This window comes from Monopterus albus, unplaced genomic scaffold (genome assembly GCF_001952655.1).
Source record: "Monopterus albus unplaced genomic scaffold, M_albus_1.0 scaffold4.1, whole genome shotgun sequence".
In the NCBI taxonomy this organism is placed as follows: domain Eukaryota; kingdom Metazoa; phylum Chordata; class Actinopteri; order Synbranchiformes; family Synbranchidae; genus Monopterus; species Monopterus albus.
In genome coordinates this window covers 244,374-265,358 of record NW_018127884.1, presented here as the reverse complement: position 1 = coordinate 265,358, position 20,985 = coordinate 244,374, and the positions used below count along the sequence as shown (strand labels likewise).

The 20,985-nt window shown below is 39.3% G+C and overlaps 3 protein-coding genes across 5 annotated transcripts in view; all 3 read right to left on the bottom strand.

Annotated features, from left to right (window-relative positions):
• Positions 1-688: 688 nt before the first annotated feature.
• vegfd (vascular endothelial growth factor D) lies at positions 689-5,949 on the bottom strand. The gene is made up of 8 exons (XM_020610251.1): positions 4,690-5,949; positions 2,613-2,826; positions 2,407-2,527; positions 2,213-2,282; positions 1,929-2,056; positions 1,732-1,847; positions 1,254-1,419; positions 689-903 (listed from the first exon to the last, which is right to left on the bottom strand). Exons 1-8 carry the CDS (start codon positions 4,801-4,803, stop codon positions 873-875), a joined length of 960 nt encoding a protein of 319 aa, XP_020465907.1. The 5' UTR covers positions 4,804-5,949; the 3' UTR covers positions 689-872.
• A 138-nt stretch (positions 5,950-6,087) lies between these two features.
• pir (pirin) lies at positions 6,088-15,068 on the bottom strand. Of its 3 annotated transcripts, XM_020610239.1 has the most exons (11): positions 14,944-15,068; positions 14,749-14,757; positions 13,675-13,781; positions 13,492-13,584; positions 11,829-11,909; positions 11,508-11,714; positions 9,711-9,795; positions 9,000-9,044; positions 7,708-7,790; positions 7,183-7,249; positions 6,088-7,064 (listed from the first exon to the last, which is right to left on the bottom strand). In XM_020610239.1, exons 3-11 carry the CDS (start codon positions 13,765-13,767, stop codon positions 6,946-6,948), a joined length of 873 nt encoding a protein of 290 aa, XP_020465895.1. In that variant the 5' UTR covers positions 13,768-13,781; positions 14,749-14,757; positions 14,944-15,068; the 3' UTR covers positions 6,088-6,945. The 3 variants fall into 3 exon arrangements, with proteins under 3 accessions (XP_020465895.1, XP_020465887.1, XP_020465880.1); XM_020610231.1 differs by lacking the exon at positions 14,749-14,757; XM_020610224.1 differs by lacking the exons at positions 14,749-14,757; positions 14,944-15,068 and adding an exon at positions 14,150-14,170.
• Positions 15,069-15,744: 676 nt separating this feature from the next.
• The window catches only part of LOC109963562 (uncharacterized), a 10,722-nt gene continuing 5,481 nt past the window's right edge, over positions 15,745-20,985 (bottom strand). Inside the window, exons 3-12 of the mRNA XM_020606190.1 lie at positions 20,024-20,231; positions 19,657-19,850; positions 19,350-19,565; positions 18,085-18,157; positions 17,749-18,003; positions 17,378-17,499; positions 17,032-17,271; positions 16,260-16,421; positions 15,990-16,079; positions 15,745-15,915 (exon numbers count right to left, since the gene is read on the bottom strand). Of these exons, the coding sequence (XP_020461846.1) occupies positions 15,745-15,915; positions 15,990-16,079; positions 16,260-16,421; positions 17,032-17,271; positions 17,378-17,499; positions 17,749-18,003; positions 18,085-18,157; positions 19,350-19,565; positions 19,657-19,850; positions 20,024-20,231 (1,731 nt within the window). The remainder of the gene's footprint in view (positions 15,916-15,989; positions 16,080-16,259; positions 16,422-17,031; positions 17,272-17,377; positions 17,500-17,748; positions 18,004-18,084; positions 18,158-19,349; positions 19,566-19,656; positions 19,851-20,023; positions 20,232-20,985) is intronic.

Sequence of the window (20,985 nt, the reverse complement as noted above, 5' to 3'; positions counted from 1 at the left end):
GACCTACACTGTAAAAGAAAGTCTTAAAAATACTGTGAACATCTGGCAGCACAGGTGCCAGGAAAACAAAAAGTAAAATACCGTGGGAAAGGACTTTGTTCAACAACTGTAAACAACAGTAAAAGAAACTGTTATAAATATATAATTTTTTAAAATTTAACCAGGCAAGATCCCATTGAGACTCCCAATCTCATTTCAAAGGAGACCTGGCAAAGGCAGCAGCATAATAAAGTCGCTGTAGTACAAAAATGGTAGCAATGTATTGTATAGCAATGTTAGTATAAAATACCTGTGCAATACTTTGTGCAATGCAAATTAACTGTAAAAAATATGATTCAGCAGCCAATCGAGGACATCAACAGTTGTTTTTAAATCATTTCTGTCTAGCTTTAACTTTTTGCTTGAGGTCACTGTCTTTCTGGAAAGCAGATCTTCCCTCACATTACAGGTTTCTCCTATAGAGTGCATCAGGTTTCTCCTGCAATATGCATTTTACTCTGTACCCCTCATAAACCCTCAGAAACATACAAGGAATTCTGCAGTCATTTCAAATGAGTATGAAGATTAGCAAGCAGTGGAATATTGAAAGAATGCCCATCAGGAATTAAGCAATAATCCATACATTCATAGCAAAATCAAATTATAAAAATATTTTTTTAATATAAACTACATATTCAGTGCACAAAAAACAAATGTACAAATCATAATTTTGACACGGATTGAAACACAAGGTAAGCATGTTAAAAATCCATTAACAAGGTCATGTGAGCTAATATCATCTTAAAGTGATCAGCATAAATAGGACAAAATAAATTATGAGCCTTTTTTTATTAATCTGCGTCCAACCATACTTGCAAGCAGGTTGTTGTCATTTAGTTTCCCAGTGAACTTGGGGGTTTGCATCTGTAAATAAAAGAGAGGCCATTTAGAAGTATAAATATACATGAATTCAGAAGAGCTCAGAAAGATACCACGCATGAGGCTGCACCCAGCCGGTGTTTTAGTACCAGATTACTTTGTTTTTTTCTGTTGTATGGCCGAGTACCTGCTGGGAAGACACTTTCATTTACCTTCTACTAGATCCTTTTATTTTTTATGCTTTCACTTTTCCTACTTCCCAGTATGTGTTTAATCATTACCTAATACCTTGGTCTTTACATGTCTAATGCCACTTTTGAGTACAGAATAGAGTAGTTAAAGAAAGTGTCTTGTGCTAAGTGAACAAATTATGTTAAAGCCTATCTCTGGTCTACCTGCAGGATGCTTTATCAAAGCGTTGATGCTTGTGGGCACAGATGGAAGAGTTGAGTTGGCAGCGGTCGATTAGAATTGGCTGGAAAGTCGATACAGGTCTGGGAAGACAGTCACAGCGCTCCACGTCTAATTCACAGTCAGGCATCCCTGAACTGAGTGTAAAATCTAGGCAGGAGGTAAGAATGGTGCATTTAAGTTGCAAAGACAGTGTCAGTTCAAGAAATAACTTTTCATCTCATTTGCTGAATCTGTTACATACATCAGTTTGTTCTAATTTGATGCACACTTATGGTATATCCAATTCACTTTAACATGTCAGTAAAAAGTCCACTGATTTTAAAATGACAAAATAGTGTGAAATGCATTCTGTAGATACAGTATGATATACCTGGGTTAGAGGTCACAATACAGATAGATGTTTCTTTTTTTTAACAAACAGCTCTGTGAGGCTGTTGGTTTAAAAACACACCCACACACCTGGTATACTGGAGGGATAAGGTATGCATCTATCTGTGGAACAATCCCAAATCAATCCACTGGCACAAAGTCTCCTGGAGTCCTCTGCCTCCGACAGCCGGCCCATCAGAGAACAGCTGCAGATGAACCAGATGGATTAAAAAAACATCAAAACAAATCCAGGTGAGAAATAAGATCGATTGAGGTTTTGGTCTCACCCACTACTCCTATGAGGTTCAGCACTGCGTCGTATTATAGCGGGCTCCATGCACGTGCACTCTGTATGATTAGCTACTTTTATTAGCACCGGTTCTGGTACAAACTTGAATGGAATGACACTAAGGACCTGAAATACACAGACACAGAGAGATTGATGTAAGAGTGACCGCTGAAAACTAGTGCTGCTGCTGCTGCTGCTGCTGCTGCAATACTCAAACTCAGATAAAAGTTAATATTAAAGAAAAGGTTCCCCCCAACTATGAGGAGAGATATGGTCACTCACAGTTTTATTCACATCAACAGCAGTTGTGTTTCTGCAAATGACACCCTCTTGATTGCAGCAACCACCGCACCTATCAATAGGAAAAAATAATTCACATATTGATAAAGTATGTGCATGGGAAAAAAATTAATACAGAAAAGTTCTGGTGAAAGAGCTGTAGTTGACTGAGAAGCCGATGCGAAAGACAAACCAACCTGTGAACAGACACACAAGGCGGCTTGAAAAACAATGATGGGTCAGTGCCCAGCTCCTTGGCCACGTCGACACACGCTTCCCTTGGCATGCACTGAGTCCGCTGCCACTCTTCATCTATGGCTAAATAAGAGACACACAATGTTCATAACCACATTAATGTGGATAAATAGACTTGTACATAACATGTATTACATATTTATCCAACCTTTGAGGATCTCCAGGCTGTAAGACTCAGCAGCATAACGTGTGGAGCGGTGTGAGCCTACTGAAGGTGGAGAAGAGAGCGTCTCTCTCTGGGTCTCTGGATACTGCAGTTTCAGACGACATTTCCACAGCTTCCAGTCAGGAAAGTCTGCGAGCCTCAGCAGCTCATCCAGACTCGAAGCTGACCGCACCTTCCTTTCCCATTGCTTCATTACCTGCAGGTATCACAATCAGTTATCATTAAATGTCTCACAAATATATATATAAAAAAAAGTCCTCATTAATACCTGATGTCACTGTGCCTGTCATTATGGGATGGAAATTTGGTGTCCTTTTAAAATGACACATTCATTAACTTAACTGGGGAGTCTAGAAGTCTGTTGAAAGGAACTGATAGGTACATGAGTACACGCTGATGATTCTAATTTTTTTTTTCAATGTGCAATTTTGAGGACACTGTTTGGTGGATGGTGGTCAGACACAGCCCTGTTAAACATCAACATGTTAGTGTTGACACTGTGAGTGCAATAGCATTCTGATGTTAGCATTTAGCTCAAAGCTGCACTGTGCCTTAGTACAGTCTCACAAAAATACTGCTCTTAGTGTTGCCTAAAATATTTAAGCAAAAACAAGGAAAATGCAATAAATATTGAATTGGTTCAAGTTAAATAAAGTACATTGATAGCTACAGTATATGTAGTACTTTCTGCTAACATGTGCCTCACATGTGGCATTCGCTTTAGTGTGGAATGACTTTAAACACTTAGCCTGCAGAAGTCGCACCCATTAGTTGAAGTGTGAATAAACAGTGTGCAGCAGGTACTGTGTGCATCTGCTCCAGTCTGTCAATGAACAACGCTCATTCTAAAGTTTGATGGCTCTGCTACCACAGAGTATAGCTATACACTACGACATGCAGATTTAATCCCACGACCTCAACAAAATATAGGACTTAAATCACCTGCATACACTTTGAAAGGAGGCATCTGTTGTATGTAAACATACACATACATATTGACACAGAGTATCTGAGAAATTCAGGAGTGAGAGAAAACCATCAAATCATCTGTCATGCTATGATACAAAACCAAAGTTCCCATGATGATATATACCAGAGCAAAAGAGAAGCAGAATAGCTTAATGATGTGTTTGAATAAGATGTTATGAAATACAGAGTTGAGTGTTTTAGTGATTGGAGAAGAGTTCAAACTTATGAATTCCTAGGCTCATTTTTGAGGTGGGAAAGCCAAAGATTCAGGATAGTAGGACTACAACCACGGTGGAGGCACATTAGAGCACAATCATGGAATATTGCACTTGTGTGCACAATGTTTGGTTTATAACCTCTGGGCAATTGTAACAATCTGAGTCCTCTGAAGTGTTCAGGGTGGGGAAAGCTGGCTGGCTGACCGCTTCCACTTGAATCAAAGAAACAATAACAGAAAACAGGGAGGTTTCCCCTTCTGCAATTTATTACAGGGGATAGACCCACTAATGAGAAACAGAGAGGGAGAGTGTCTGTAAGGAAGATGACAAGAACTGAAAGAGAGGTAAAGATGGGGAGAGTTTAAACAGAGAGAGTATGGAAAGTGAAAAATAATGGAGATGAAGCTGGAAGTTCACGAGTGAAGTATAGGTGTGCAATAGTTAAATAATCAGTCTGTTGCACACACATTATTGACATGCATTTATTTGTGCAACATGCTAGTGCCCACATAAAATGCATCAATTTTAATTTCAGATGGCAAAGCATGGTGAGCACGTGCGTTTACTGCACTGGCAGCAGCTGGTCAAGTGTGAGGTTTATGAGATAATGTGTGAAGAGGAAAGAGGCTACACAGCTACACACTGCAAAAGAAAGTGAAATCAAGCCTGAACTAATCAGCAATTCAAGAGCAAAGCAATGTTTTCATTTCTTCTAAAAAGTGTTTAGAAATTCAAGCTGTTATTAGCACTAAGGGTAACAGTGCAGTATCTGTCATTGTACACTAGCTCCAAAAAGCAGAAAAGCTTCTAATGGCTTCTTTGATACATATTACATACACTTACATAGACATAAAGCTTCATGCCGCACTTACCCTACTTCCTCCCTCTCTGTGCCTGGTGTAGCCCACATTTATCCAGCTGAGCTCCACCACCAGAGTCACCAAGCAGAAGATTCTGCACAGAGTTTGTTTCATCTTCATCATCATCCCTTGACTCTGCTTGTTTCTCTGAGAAGCACTCGGCAGTATGAACTTTTACTACTGGCAGAAAACACAGGGTCGGTTGTCTCTCTGACTCAGTTTCCCAGACCAGCCGAGTCCCTCAGACCACACACATACACTCAGTGTAGGTATGTGCAACAAACTCTTGATCTTCCAACTGCACAGTAGAGAGTGTGAGTGTGTGTCACAGCAACCCAGACACCCACAAGCCAAATGGAGAAGGCTTCAGAGGCTTTAAAACATCTGTCTCTTACTGCTGATGTTTTAATGCAAACCTGAGCAGTTAGCTTGTAAATAAGTAAGTTAAAACCTCAATATTACCTCAGAAAATAAACTTTTCCCTTGAAGACTTATGATCAGCACACTCCATTTTGTTCAAATAAATTGAGGGCCTGAAAGATACAATAGGTGATACAGGGTCTCTGATCTGTGTTCACTTTTCTTCATTACATTTCCTCATGAAAAGACTGCTTATGTATGGCTTCCTAATTTCAGTGGTTACAATATCTGTATGTTGAGCTCTTTCAATCTATCATTTGTCGAGATCCTATTGTGGTTTGTAAATGTAAAGGGCACTGATGTGCCTCTAAGCAAGCCTTTTAATTGCTTGTGTGTTCCTTTCTTCTTTTTTAAAAATCTGTCTAGTCCCCTGCCTGTGTTAGTGTCTTTTCCTCTGGAGCTGCCAAACCACACACACAGCAGAAAAGCAGTTAAGTGTTTTAAATGTGATCCAGACGGACACCCCACCCACTTGCCCATCCAAGACCATTTGACACAGGATGTTAAAACATAAATTATAAATGGATTAAATATGAGAAGAACATTCATAATTTGTATGGAAATAATTAACAGTAGCTTTGGGATTTTCTTTGCGTGCTGCAAAACCATGTCTATAATGAAACATACAGTACAAAACAGTATTTTACAATGTTTTTATATGGTCTGTGCAGATTTTTGAGGCCATGTGATACCTGGAAAACAAATTCCAGCACCTGAATAAATTCATTTAGTGTTTGCCTTTAGCTTATTCTGAGGTACTTAAATGACAAGGTCGGTCATTTTTATATTAACAGAATTTGCAACACTCTTCATACAGAGACTAAAACCGGAAATGAATTGCCTCTACTCATGGTTAATATCTGTCAGTCTCCAGCCTGGATTAGCTTATTTGTCCATGCCACACACCTCTGTTGTTGTTGTTGTTGTTCAAAAACAATTAAAACATCAGTAAAACCATGATGAAACCAGATCCACATATTTGCTGAAATGTTGCCACAACCATAACTTTTTACAGTGTCTGAAGCAGGCATGAAGCAATTGCGCATTTGTGACATCTCTGTGTCAGCTCTCTACTTTTTTTTTTATACACCACTAGTTCCTCATGCTTTCAAGGAAATCTTGTGAGTTGACTCTTATGTCAGATGCTGTAAAAAGTTATGGTTGTTTGGAGCATTTGAGGCAATATTTTGAACAAATATCAGGGTCTTGTGTTTTGTAACACGTCACCCAGTGCAGCAGTGTGTTTCTCTGACGTGTTTTTAATCAATTTTGTCTAATGGTCTAATGGCACAGGCGAATAAGATAATCCAGGTTGGAGACCGACAGAAAATAATCATGAATACAGGCACTTTATTGTTGGTTTTAGTCTCTGTATGAAGAGTGTTTAAAATACTATTAATATAGAAAATGAAAATGTATGCCATCAAACTTCATAACATTAATGAAAGCATTACTTAAATTGCTATAGTACTGCAAATAATCTTCATAACAACAATGTAGGCAAGCAACTTGCACAAACCGTAGCTTCAGAATCAGAACTGCTCTGCCCCAGGGAAATAGCAGAAATAAAATGGAATAAAACAAGAGGTATAGAGACCAGAACACATTTTCCCTAAAATCTATATGGGGTAGACTTAGAGAAATTAAAACTGATTATGAAAATTACTAAAAACCCTGTAAGCACATACAGTATACATTCGGAGAATTAAATACACACATTTTCCTATATCAAACGTTTGCTACGTTTATAAAACACCACAATACAAATATCCCTATAAATTTGTTTCTATAGTGGCAAATAAGTTAGGCCAACACTGACACTACAGACCAGAGTACAATGCGTAGTGTTCAGAAAGAATCTCTGATCGTGGATCTCCAGTTTACGGCCCTTTCAAAGCCATTTCTACCATTCTGGTAGTCACTGGCAGCCTGTCTGATCTCTTCTGCAGTGGTCATTACAAATGGACCTGATGGAGAGATACAACATAGCAAAGAATTACATTATAGGTACTGATCAAGTTCTGTTTGTGACTTCCTAATCAAGGATTACATTTGCCAACATGGAGGGAATAACAAATGCCGTACCTTGTTGCACCACTGGCTCTTTGATTGGCTCGCCAGCGATCAGCACAAAACGAGATACTTCGGAGCCCTGAGGAGGAAATAAGAGGCAGTGCTCTCATCTTTGTCTGGGGGTGAAGCAGACTGACTAAAGCCTTTCATTTGTAATCTCAAAATTTACCAAGGAATCTAGACATCCTCAGCACGTCTTAAAATAAATCTGTGGCGTCACATCGTGATACTGTATTTATGTTAGACAGAATTGTGTTTTTTTTAAATGACTTTTGTCTACAAGTTTTTTTTTTTCCTAATAAACTACTGGGTTATTTCTACTTTGGGGTCTTTAGCAATCTCAAATAAACAGAGAAGAAAAAGTTGAAATAATTCCTTACAACAAGAAAATAACCTGAGTTTATTATGAGCAATAAACAAGTGCCCATGTGCTTTGATGCAAGAAAGACTATTTAGGGGGAAATATTTTCACCTTCAAAAGGGGGAATTATGAAAAACCATTTGGGAACAACTTGTCTGATTCTGAAGACTTCTCACCTTGTTTTCAACCTTTACACAGTCTCCATCCCCAAACACCACAGTGTGATGGGGCTCTACCTTCTGCTGCTCCAGATCTGGGCCTTGAAAACAACAAAAGTTCAGTGTTTTGTCCTTAAACAACACTAGAACGCTTCATATCAACACGTGTGATATGACAACATCTTTTTAGTTCGAGCTGAAATCTGAAACTATGATATTAATTGATCTGGGCCTCAGTCAAATATTCATGGATTTGTACCAATGGTGTTTTGTGTGAAAATAGATTTTGTAGGACACTAGAAAAAGAGTGTTGACATATCACTTTATTTCCCAGGTTCCCAATATTTTCAGGAATATATTAAAAACAAATAAAACATATACAGCCTCTTAATATTACATAACAATACAAGCATAAGCCATAATTTTAATAGCATTCATCCTTCTATTTGTCAGTGTGTATATGTGAAAACAAATAGGAATGTATGACTTCAGGGAGTAGAAGCTTCTCACTGGGGGGAAATAAAAAAAAATATTGGTAGGCTTAGCCTTGATGGTCAGAGTAATAGGGAGGAAAATAGATGACAGCTGTTCAGTCATTGCTATTAACATTTAAATATTCACCCACAACCAGCTGACACGTTGTTTGTGAGCTGAGCTGTGATTAGAAGCAAATACAAAAAAATGGTTCAGACTCTTCCACTTGTGGTCAACACAGTGATCAAAGCCTGCTGGTCCTGATTTTACCAGGCTGTGTGTAGAGTTCTTCAGATTTGAATAATTTCATTAATCTTCCATTAACATCTGCTCATGCCATTAAAACATCTGTCCACAATTACCAGCAGTCCAAGAAATCCTGTTTTGTAATGGTGGAGGGTCTGTGAAAATGACTTCACTATCTTAAAGGGTTTGCTCTCATGCGATGGGAATTCCCTGATCACAGGATTTTGTCCAATAAGCAGGAAATGCAGTATTTCACAGAATGATGTCAAACAGTGGTACTGATAAATCAGAGTGTAGTGAAAACATGTGGATAAGATGACTGATATCATGCCAAACTCTGAGATGGCTGTATTTTATACACAGTAGTGCAATTACTTTTCAAGTGATGTTGGGTAAACACGCCATAGTGATTGAGATCACACATAGATATGGGAACAGGGAGGGATGTGAGGGAGTGATCAAACGCACGGAAAGAACACGTCTCTAACTAAAGGATGTTAGTATGACCCTAGTTATATGTGAGTTCTTAGGTGTTAGGCAAATATATGACAGGTAATATGCCGTATGTATTCATAAAGGCATAAACTCACCAACATGAATGGATCCTGATAGTGTGTAGATAAATGCAGTCCATCCTGTCAAACACAGAAATATTATTCACAAGTGTATGTCTAATAATAAAGTTGTTTTAAAAGACCTCTCAATAAAGTTTTTTTTAAAGGGGAGGGGGTCACATGGGGGCAGCAGAAACAAACTTTAACATAAATCATCAACTGGGAGGTTGATATGGCAAACCTTTAGCCAAGTGGTGCTTATTTACAAATCTAGCTGTTACAGAGAAACATTAGTATTTGCTATACCTCTGTTCCTGGGTCTCTACCAACTCCTGAGAGAAATATCTGGCTATGTTATTAACTACTTGCTGCGTATGTCTGCTGTTTGGTGATGTGCAGAGCTTTTTCAGTGAAAACAGCTGCCACCATCAACATTGGAAGAGCGAAACATTATATTCCGAGGTGTTCCTAATATTCTGACCCTCTCATGTATGTAGCTGGGGAGGACAAAAATAGAGACACCTCTTAATATAATGTAGTCCAGTACAACACCACCTTTAACTATGACCTCAATAATAAAAATACATATAATTGAAGTTATACATTTATGACAATTTCACCAAAAACTAAAACATTTTGAGTTTCATAAACACAGATGTTAAGGTGGAAGTGTCACACTGAACATCATTCAACTGTAGAGGTATACCTACAGATGCATGAGTACATTTAGAAATGCTTGTCTTCTACCTGAGAGCACTGGCTGCACATGCTGGGCTCCTGCCTGCAGTGTGAAGTCCAGGTACATGGTCGGTGTCCTTGTATAAACCTTAGACTATAGGAGAAAAAAAATATGAAGACCTGTTCTAACACACAAACAGCCACAAGCTTTTAATATTTTCTATTTAAACAAAAAACTCATTCATGCAAACATGGGAATTGTGCCAGAGACAGTCATGCTTACAACTTTAAAACCATCAGCATTATTGTTCCCTACAAACAGACTGCAAAATAGTTATCTTAACTGAAGTCATCATATTTACATACTTTTACTTCTATTTCATGAATGTGGTTAAAACATTTCACTTGGGGATCAACACTATAATATGTAGGATTTAATGTCATGTCTTTGAGTTTACTCCACATCTGCAGGTAATTCATATGAGCTTAAAGAAACGGATTTGCAAATAGGGAACATGGTGGGAAAGTGAAGAAAATGATAGCAGAGTGTTTTCTTAGAGTTCTTTGTTCCTATTTTGTGCTGAATTACTACTGAGACATATATATAGTGCATTATGTTCAGGGATTTATCTGCACAAATGCACAGTCTAGGGCAGGTTACTTAAAAAGAAATGAATTAGCCATTATATGTAGTATTATATTTTGAAAAAGTAATTTCATTTTAGCTCAACAGCAAAAGTAATAAATTACAATACTCTTTAAATTACTTTGGTTACTCAGTCTAGCTCCCTTAAAGGTGCCTTTACACAATGTCAATGTCAACGCATGTAGAAATAAAAAATAAGACACTGTTTCTCCCAGCCTATGTTCTGGAGGTATTTACTGACCATCAGCTACTGGCCAAACATCGACAGTGACTACACACAGCTCTATAGCCCCATCCTCACAGTGAAGCTGCCAGGGTCACATAGTCACCTACTCTGAATGAAACCAGGTGATTTCCCCAATAACTGCTATTATCAGCAAGTCAGCTAAGAACACACAACATACAAATACAATGATTTTGGGGTTAGTTATATTCCTGTACTTTTCTCTACAACAGTCCAACATGTACTTGACCAGTCTGTCTAATGTTGTTAAATTTGCTAATCTGTTATAGCAGATTTAAATAATGACACAATCCAGATGAAAAGAGGGAACTGGGAAGTTCATAACATTTAAATCCCACATGTAGAGACTTTAAAAATGAAGAAAATGTTACTTTTATCAAATGCATATTTTGACCTGTTCATGTCCTAAATGTGCTTCACATATGGGTTATGAACACAAAACAACATTTTAAGGAGTAGGGGAATAAACTCAGGGTAGATTTGGTAAAAACCCGAGTTTTGAGCCTTATATTGTATAAATATAGGATGATATATGACTTTTAGAAGAGGACAAGGGCGTGGCTACTGGGGTTTAATGACGTGCGTTAAACTCAAACCCGTAGGTTTTCATGCTGACTCACTGCGTTTCCAGGGCTGCAGTAACCGTGTACACTGACTGTACACACACACACACAGAAACCATAATTTGCATTAGTGTACCCTGTGCAGGACAGGACAATCTGCTTTTTGTTTTGTTTGTTTCCTCTTTTCAGACACACACACTGGACAAATGCATGACTGACAGATATTTCTTCACACACAATCACGTCACTGTTTGCAAATAAGCAATCACCATGAGATCAGCAGCTACCAGGAAAATAATGTTCAGTTTGAAAGTGTTCTTCTGACTGTGACTTGATTAAATGTTGCTGTAGTGATATTACAACCCCATATGCAAATTATATACACATCACACACAAAACAAGCAGACACACACCTTTGCTCCTAATGCTTCCCCAGAAATCACAGCGACCGTAACTCCACCCTGACTGGGCTTGGGGACCTCTGAGCCTTTAAGCTCCTGATATGCTGGCTCCACCATCTTGTCTCGCCTCGACAGGTTCACCCACAGCTGTAGGCCCACCACCGGCTCCTCTGATACAGGCATCTCAGCATGGACCACCCCCCGTCCTGCAGTCATCCACTGGTGGACAAGCAGATAGACCATATACAGTGTGTGTGTATGTAAAGGCCATACCCTGATACTGTCCCTTTATAAAAGTCATCAAAATAAACACTATGTGAAATTATGTCATACTTGCAGATCTCCTGGTTTCAGTCGTCCTTTATGGCCACAGAAGTCTTCATGGGCTGTGACCCCTTCTAAAACGTATGTTACCTTTTTGAGGAAAAAAAAAATTAGGCACAACTGGCTCATACAGATTACCTATTAGATGGATTTCTAAACAAAAGTGAAGGATTGGGGGCATTTTTTGAATTTATTTTCACTTGGTAAGCATTATTTTGACAGCCCCATTTGAAAGTAATATATCCTTTCTTGCACTGAGTGAAATCTCCTGTTCTAGATTTCTTCACCTCAGGCCATAAGCTTACAAACGAGGGCTGCTTCAACACCAAAAGCACATGTGGGCTCGTTTCACTGCTCCACGGTCAGACAGGACAGGAAGAGAAGTGCTGAGTGTGGGCTCGTGAGTTCAAAGGTGAACATCTGTGTAAGGGAGGAAAGCCTGGGTCCCTGCAGCGAGCTGCCTGTGATTTGCCTCCACAGCTGTGTGATTTCAAACGCCATGCGGGTGTAAGGAAACACACCTGCTGAAAGGCATGCTGGGAGTGTAGAATGGTCCTTTCCACCCAGACTGGGAGATCTGAGTTACTTTTGCCAAATCAAACACACTTGGAGAAATGTCTGACAATCTAAAGGCAATATCTGGGATTTTTCTCATTCACTGTGGGGCAAGCTGGGGGCAAGCTGTAAAAAGAACACTGGCATTCATTCATTATGGCTAATGAGTTAAAAATCAGTATAAAATGCAAATGGTGATGATCAAACCAAGGCCAAAATGAAACTGTCTGACAAATAGCCCCCAAATCCAAGAAACTGTAACCAGAATAGGTCTGACAATTTTATGTTAAGGAAAAAAAATGTTATTATTAGTCATCAATTACTTCTTTAGCAATTAAATAATATTGCCCTTTAACTCTGCAGCCCAGCCTTAAAAAAAGGACAAAATGCAGGGAAAGACAAGGTGGTGGTGGGGGATTTAAAAGTAGGCAATCATGTGAGAAGAGTTTGTTTATGAGGGGAAAATCAGTTACTTGATTAAAAAATTTTAAGTAGAGCTTCATTTCTAATATGTGCATGCACAGTACAAGAGGCTACTGCAGTAATATAATCACATTTTCTGATCTCATCTCTCAGTTTAATAGACTGAGGCAGCCACCATGTCAATATGTCAGTAACAATGGACAAGGATACAGAATTAATTTCAAACGCACAGGACAATAAAAAGGAAAAAACAAAACCTAGGAGGTTCCACAATAACAAACCAGAAACCACGGCAATTCCCCTCTTTCACAAATGGGGATTTCTTCTGTGAGTTGTCATGACTCAACTTTGAACACAAAACTTGCTTAGCTAAACTTGAGCTCATGCAAACCTAACAGTACTGGCAGAGCTCATATGTCTGGATTTCTCTATGATTTTATTGAAAAAAATCAAAATCAAAATCTACAGGATAAACTAAAACCACCATTTGTGGAAGCCAAAGTGCTACTGGAGCTTTCTGTTGTCACCACCTGGTGACCAAAGTATGAATTTCACCTCTCTGACACCTGTCGTTAGTCCTGTGCTCCTGTTGCTATGCTCCTTTAGTTTTTGGCTAAAGGGGTTGTACCAGTTCAATAATGCTATTATGTTTTCAGACATATGAAGATTGGAAAGCCTAAAATCATAGTCTTACTGTCTCAAATCCTCTGTGAGGATGGTCTGGAAACCCTGCTGGCTTGCTCACTCTAAACTCGTCCAACAACAGGAAAGGATCCAGGTTCCTCAGCTGGAATTAAAGAATGTACACTGTTATATAGAGTAAGTTCTTAGTAAATGTGATGACAGTTGGACTACAGTGACATGTTGAATGACTTGCCTCCTGTCTACCAATGCTCCTGCGGACACGAGCGCCAACTCCCTCCACTTGTTCCACACTCAAAATAGTCTTTTCCACTTTCCTCACGTTCATTGTGCTGATAGTCACTACAAAACATAAATACACAATAACGTTTATTAAACAACCATTATGGACACAATAAAATCTTAATCTTTTGTGTACACGCTGTTCTTTGAGATGCTAAAAAAGCAGAACAACTTGTTTGACAGTCAAATGTATTTACAACATATTGAAAGCCAGTAAAACACTTAAGGAGATGTCATGTTTTTTGAGATTTCTGGTCTTGATAGGCTTTCTTATCAACAGGTGATACAGAGAACTAATACAGATAAACTAAGCAACAGTCAGTCATAAACTATAATGTCAAATATATTTTTTTCTATTTGACACTGTTAGTCTTACAATATGCTTCATCACATTAAATGCCCACCTATCCTCTCATTTCCCCACTCACTTTCTCTTATCAATGGAACCTACAGTTACCCTGCATGTAGTGGGTGAATGCGCTAGAAAAAACAACCTGGACAAGAAAAACAAATTTCAAGTTCACCACTGCCCAGTCACATAAAACCTGAGGCTTTTCTTCTAACTGTTTCTGTAAATATCCCAAATGAGGTCTCAGTGCAAAACTGAATGTTTTTAATTGTCAAAAATCTGACATAATAGCCTTTTCCAAAATAAATTATTGCAAAGTAATATAATATGACAAAATAGAGAGGTCACAAAAGGGTTTTCCCGATTTCAAAATCATCCTGGAGGGTCTCGGATGCCGATGTGACAGCAGAATCAGCTGTAGATCAGCTGGTCCTCAGCTGATCTCAGAGCTGCTGTTGTTGACTGCTTCGCGTCACAGCTTTTGCTGAATTTATTTCTAATACTTTGCTTATGACACCATCTTTGTCCTTGATGTCGCTCTGCTGCTTCCTCGTGATGTCGTAGGTGGTGTCTTGTTAACCGCATATTATATTTTCACTTTGCATAAAGGAAGCGTAGCGTGTGCAGTTTGACTGTTCCCTGTCACGAATCACTAGACACGAACACCAAGTTCCTCACCGCTTAAACCTGGCAGGAAGAAGTTAAAGGTTCAGATTAAAGTCAGGGGAAACGCATTTAAACTGTCAACGGGTAAACAAACTTCACTTCCCTCGAATCTACTTCTAAATCCTGCAACGCTATCATTAAATTAAACATCGACAAATAGCTCAGAAGGTTGTTCACATTTCTAGACTACAACCAAACAACACCTACCTGAAAATATACAAGTGCCGATACAGTTTTACTTGTTTTTACTACTTTATGGTGAAGTATCAATAACAGCTGGTTTATTTTGCTACGCATACAATCCTCCTCCTCCCATAGGACTGAAATGCGGAAGTCGGGAAGGGGGTGTGGCTAAAAAAAGTTAAAAGTAAAGGGGGAAGCAGGCGCATTTAATAGAGCATCATTTACATTAGTCTTTACAAAACACCAAAACAGACCATATATAAGGACAATCCATGACGTTGATGAATCCCTCTAAGTGATTCATTCCCAATCAAGTCGAGTATACAGCCCCGAATCACTGATTTAGTATGAATGACAAATTCTTTATCCTTACACCCTTAATTCAGATAAGAAAAAAGTGTCACTATATGAGGAACCCAAATTCTTCATCATAGTCATTATTTTTGTGACTATACTATAACGTTTCTGTTTAATTATTGGGCTCTTAAGAGTGAATATCTGTTTATTTGAAACAGAATTTTTGTTGTAATCCACAGTGTTTGATCAAGGCCATATAGGCCCATAATACACCAAGTCCCATTTGATCAGAATTGCAGGAACAGAAGACTGCATACAGACATGTAAAACTGAATGGTTAGATGGTAAAGCTAAAGCTACAGTCAGAACAGGTCCCTGGAGGTAAGGGATCAGATGATGAGCTCTGCTGGAGCGCAGCAGGTTTGCAAAACTGGAAATCTGATCATCTAGGCCTAGATTGGCATATAGGATAATATTTAATATTTAAATGCTTGTTTTTGAAGCACCACCCAATGCAGTTTTCACAGCTTAAAGCCATAATAGGCCTTGCATCTGCTGAACATATTCTTCAGTTTTACATTTCTCTCCACTCAGTTCAGAAGCCTCTCCTTTGTTCCATTGCTGACGACGTATGATGTCCTTGGCGATTCGCATGCTGGCAGCCTGCCCACCAGCCAGGTTTACTGCATGAGGTCCGACCTGTGTGTGTGGCAAGTGGGCAAAAAGTGTTGAAACATATTTTTACACACTAAAGCACTATATAGAAGACCCACCTGAAGAGCAGCGTACTGCCCCATAAGATAGAGCGGGCACCCTTCTGCCCACTGTAAGCTTTCTAATATGCACGGCCAGCCGTCTACCACCTTCATGGGAAACAAGCCAAACACATTTTATTAGTATTATATGAATTCATATTGTTAAAATAGAACACAAGTTAGTTGATCTTATCCTGACATCCTTTAAGTCATTTTAAAACAGTTTAAACAAACCAACACTTTTTTTGTTCCATTCTCCACAATTCCGCATTTTTAAGTTTAACCAACCTGAAGTGGGAAATCCTTCATTACTCCAGAGAGTAACGGATCCTGTTTGACGTCAAGTTTGCAGCCAGTAGCGAGCCAGATCATATCTCCAGTCCAGTGGTCTCCAGTGCTGAGGGAGAGACTCCAGGCCTGGCTCTTGTAGCACCAGCTGGCTTGACTCACCTGAACAATCGCACGAGATTCAGGTCACAGTACATTATATTACCTCACCTCATTTCATTTCATTATTTATAACCTCATTGTATTACATCTCACTCATTCTAGGCTCACCACATCTAGGGAACTCAACTAACACAAATGGCTGAGATCTCATCTGATATCTGACCTCAGTTTACCTCACCTCATCACATCTTGTGACACATGGCCTCATTTTTACATCCCTCAGTTTATCTCACATCACCTCACCTCATATCATCAATTTTACCTAACTTCCATCTTAGCTCAACTCACTTCTACTAACCTCATCTTGCCTAGAGTAAAATTAGCATTCATGTCACCAAACCTCATTTTATTGCACATCATTTTATCTCATTTAATCTCATCTCATTTTACCTAATGTCATTTTGTCTAATCTCACCTCATATCTCTCTGCCTCATTTCATCCCATTTCATCTAATCTAATTTTATTTTAACTGACCTCATCTAATCTTATCTACCCCATTTCAGTTTATCTTCATGTGATGATGGTCATCATCAGCTTAATCAGATTTTGCTCATCTCAACACATCTCACCCTCAGTGTCATACCCTCTGGAATGCACATGAACCATTACCTGACAGTATGTCTTTACATTCACTTGTCCATTCAGTATGAATGGCTGAAGTTGGATGTAGGCCTCTGGGGTGACAGCCCCTCCTTTTCTTGCCTGGCCAATCATAACCAGCCGTTTGTGGAGACTTCGTTCATTATAAAACTGTCGTAGGTAGGCCTGGCCATCCATCTTGATGCCGTGCTCCACATGGGAGTAACGGCCGACCAGGCTCTCCACATCACCCAAATCAAATTGTTTTAGCTGTAGAAAAAACAATGAAGACTGATAAGCGTGGTGGAGGCAGATAGATATACCTAGAGTGAGTCTTCATGGTTGGTCTACATGCAGTTTCACACTGGCACTAGACCTGGAGGTGCTTCCTCATGACCCATGTCACATGGCTGGCACCTTGCTGCAGGGCAATTGAGACGATATGTGCGCTGGTCAGACCTCCACCAACTACCATTACTCTCTGCCCTGCCTCACACACTACGCACAATTCTACACACACATAGAGTACTTGTCAAGAAAAATGCTGCAGTGAGGACAGAGGATCAAATAGCCACTGAAGACTGCAGAACCCTGGAAAGAAAATTACTGAATGTTCTGAAAATTCTGGCAAATGTGCTTAGGCATCAAAGCGTGTAAATTTTCTGCATAGCAATATCACATCGCTTTACACCATTTGGACAAAAGGTAAAACATTTTTTCTGTGTTATCAGAAGAAATCTTATTTACCTTTAGTGGGAAAAGTTTCATTTTGTCTCTGATAATTTGATTCTCTAAGGTTTTGCTTAGAACATGACAGATGGTGCATTAGGTACACTGTGTGTTGCAGGCGCTCCTCTGGGTAGCTCTCTCCAATGCTTTTCACCCATGAAGGGATGTTTGCCATCTGGGCACGAGTTGGACCTGTTGCCATCACGACTTGGCGGGCTTTTAGGATGTTGCCTTCCTGAAGCTGGACATGAAAATATTTTACTCTCTTCTTTGCTCCATCTCCTATCCTATCAGTTGCTCTTGTGGCATCCCCCTCAGTTTCCTGTCCATTTAACCAGCCAGTCTCTTCTTCACTGTGGTCAATAACAGGGGTGATGTGCTCCACTGTTCCCTTTACCAGCACTTTGTCCAAGTTGTATCGCTTCACCTGTATATTCAGATTAATCAAAACAACTTAGCAAATAGCAATGCTCAAATGTTGGTTCTCATGCTGCTTAAAGTATAAAGTTGGCATTACTTTATATTTTTCCATCTAACTGTTAACAAATCCCATAAAACCCAAAACCAACAAAGTGCAACTGAATGCCAATTCCTGCCTTGGCCCTGTCTTTAGCCCTTTTCAGACATGGGATACATAAAATTGCTGGCTTCATCAGTCTATTAAAATGAGTGCCAAGTTGAAAGTGATCCATGTTGTTATTAAGATCCTTAACAGAACACAAGGGTTAATGTTACTACGTGTAGGTCCGATCTAGTAAGACTGCAACTGCGATATCTGTAGAAAAGTGAGCTCATTCAGACATGAAGCCAATATGTTCTGATTAATAAAATGGAGTGCATGTCTGGTGCTCTAGCCGCCTATTCCATCTCTGTCTCTGCCTTTACCCACATTTTCACTTCCCCAGGAACCTATATTACTCCGCAAATTTCCAGTAACTGCATTCTCCATCAGATGCTCCACCAGACTTTCTCTCCAATCCCAGTGACCTGAACTTTCCCACACACTCACACATCTTTTCCCAGTTTGCTCATTATTTCAGCCAGCCAATTACATCAGCTCTTTGTCAGATTGCCATGTTTCAGCGTATTGTTTTTATGCTGTCTTGTTCATGCAACTCGGTCTGTTACTTGCACCTTGTTTTTGTTCCTGTCTGTCCATCTTTGATATAATTTTGCACATTAAAGTTACTTCACTGTACTGTCCTGGCTGTGCTCTGAACACAGTTTGTGAAACTATCAATACTTTTCCCTGGCCCAATTCTCTTTGTTCCTACCATGCTAGAAGCATTTAATATAATGTATTGTTTAATACAAGCTCATAATTAAATGATTTATTTGTTATTTCTGTAATTTTAAATCTAGGAATAACGTAGCAAAAAAGCATAAAGCAGTATTCAAATTACTACTGCAGGTTATTTAGATAAAGTGTTTCATTCTTTTGGGAACTTATTTTATTCAGTAATATTATAAAGACATAAATGCGATGTTAAAGAGAACAGTACTTAATTAAAATCAAGATTTATAAATCAGACTAGGCAAACATAACATTTTAAGGTTTTTCATCATCTTCATTGCATTAGTGTAATACTGCCAAAACACACAAAAACTGTATACCCAACCTGATCTTTAAAGAAATCCACACTTAGTCTGGTTCCCGGTAGACTGAAGGACAAACTCTTCTTCAGTGTTGAGGTAATATTTAAACGTTTCCTCTCCTTCTTGCCAAGCCGCATGTCATTGAAAAATGCATTTTCGTCCAGAATGTAAACCTGGTCTGGAAGACTGTGAAGCTCTGCTGAACGATCACACTTCAGAACAAACTCCTGGAGTGCTTTCTGTCAAAAAAAACATACACACATGCTTGTTTTCATACTGTCAGCCCACCTTCCTTGTTTTTACTCTAAGGGAAGTTGTTTGTGTGTATACCTTATTGAGAGAGTCTGTGTGCACTAGTGTGTGTGAGCGTAGATGGGAGATGTTCAAAGCTGTGAACTGGCTCTCCCAGAGAGCAGCCCATTTTCCATAGGAATCAACCACTTGGAGACTCAGCGGGGGGTAAACAACCCTCTCTGATATTGCTGACTTTGCTAGTTGCCCCTCCAGTGGCAGGCCTGCAGTGGCTAATCAATAAACACATATGAACTGAATTATAAGGCCACATAACATCACTGTAAGGCAGAAATCTTGTATCTCCAAAACTTCTACTTTTCAGGAAATGAAGTCTTTAAGTCAATTATCAAATTGTATCTCATAACTATGAGTGAGTGTATTTTAAATAAAGGCAGTAATGCACCATTTGTTGTCCTCCTTTTCTTTTTGCCAGTGCAGTATTTGTTGTTGGATGTTTCTGGATTTAGTTGAGGCCGAGGAGGATCCGAACAGGAGGGAGAGAGGGGTGAGGCAGGGTTTGGATCTGGGTCAGGGTGAGGGTTGGATAGCAAGCTAGCCAGAGTCAAGGCATGAGGGCCACCCCCTATTATTAACACATCAAGTATCACCATCTGAAACACACACATTGACAACAAACACACAAAGATTATACAGGCCAGTGTTAAACCTCATTTAAAAACAAGTGTGTGAAGGTAAATGTCACTTTCAGAGTCTGATTTGTAACCAGAGTTAGCGGGCATTAAGACTGATCCAGTAAAAATGCAACTGAGTGGCTTCATTCACATTTCCAGCCCATGATTTTCTGTTATACTTTGTTGACTATGCTGCTAACGTAGCCTATTCTACCTTAGCACCAATTTTATCATCAGTGTGTCTGCACTGATAGATAAAAAACACAGTTTAACATTTAGTACTAATAAAAATGCATGGTGCATTAACTGTGGCCCAAATTCAATAGTTGATAACAGTGAATGCTCATGCTCAACAAGAACTGGTACCATGCTAACTCTGAGAGACGAGACAGTCCAAGTAACTTCAAAACAGTGCTGATGTATTCAAGGGATCATAGGTAAAATTAACATTACACGCTCAGGCATCTTGCACCTCCAAAATGCATGCATGCAGATGTAAGATGAAAGACCCTGAACCCACCAGGCCTATACATTATATCCCCTCGGTTGGGCTAGCCCCATACTACACAGAAATGTCAACCACGACGTCTCTGTTGCCAGCTTTGCAGCTGGCCATAGCACTAGTCAAAACATGAAGCAAATCAATGTGTGTGTGTCTGTTGATTAAGTGGTGTGTAGCTAAAAACATTCTCTCACGACCTCTAGTGACATGTCATGACATTAAACATAAGAA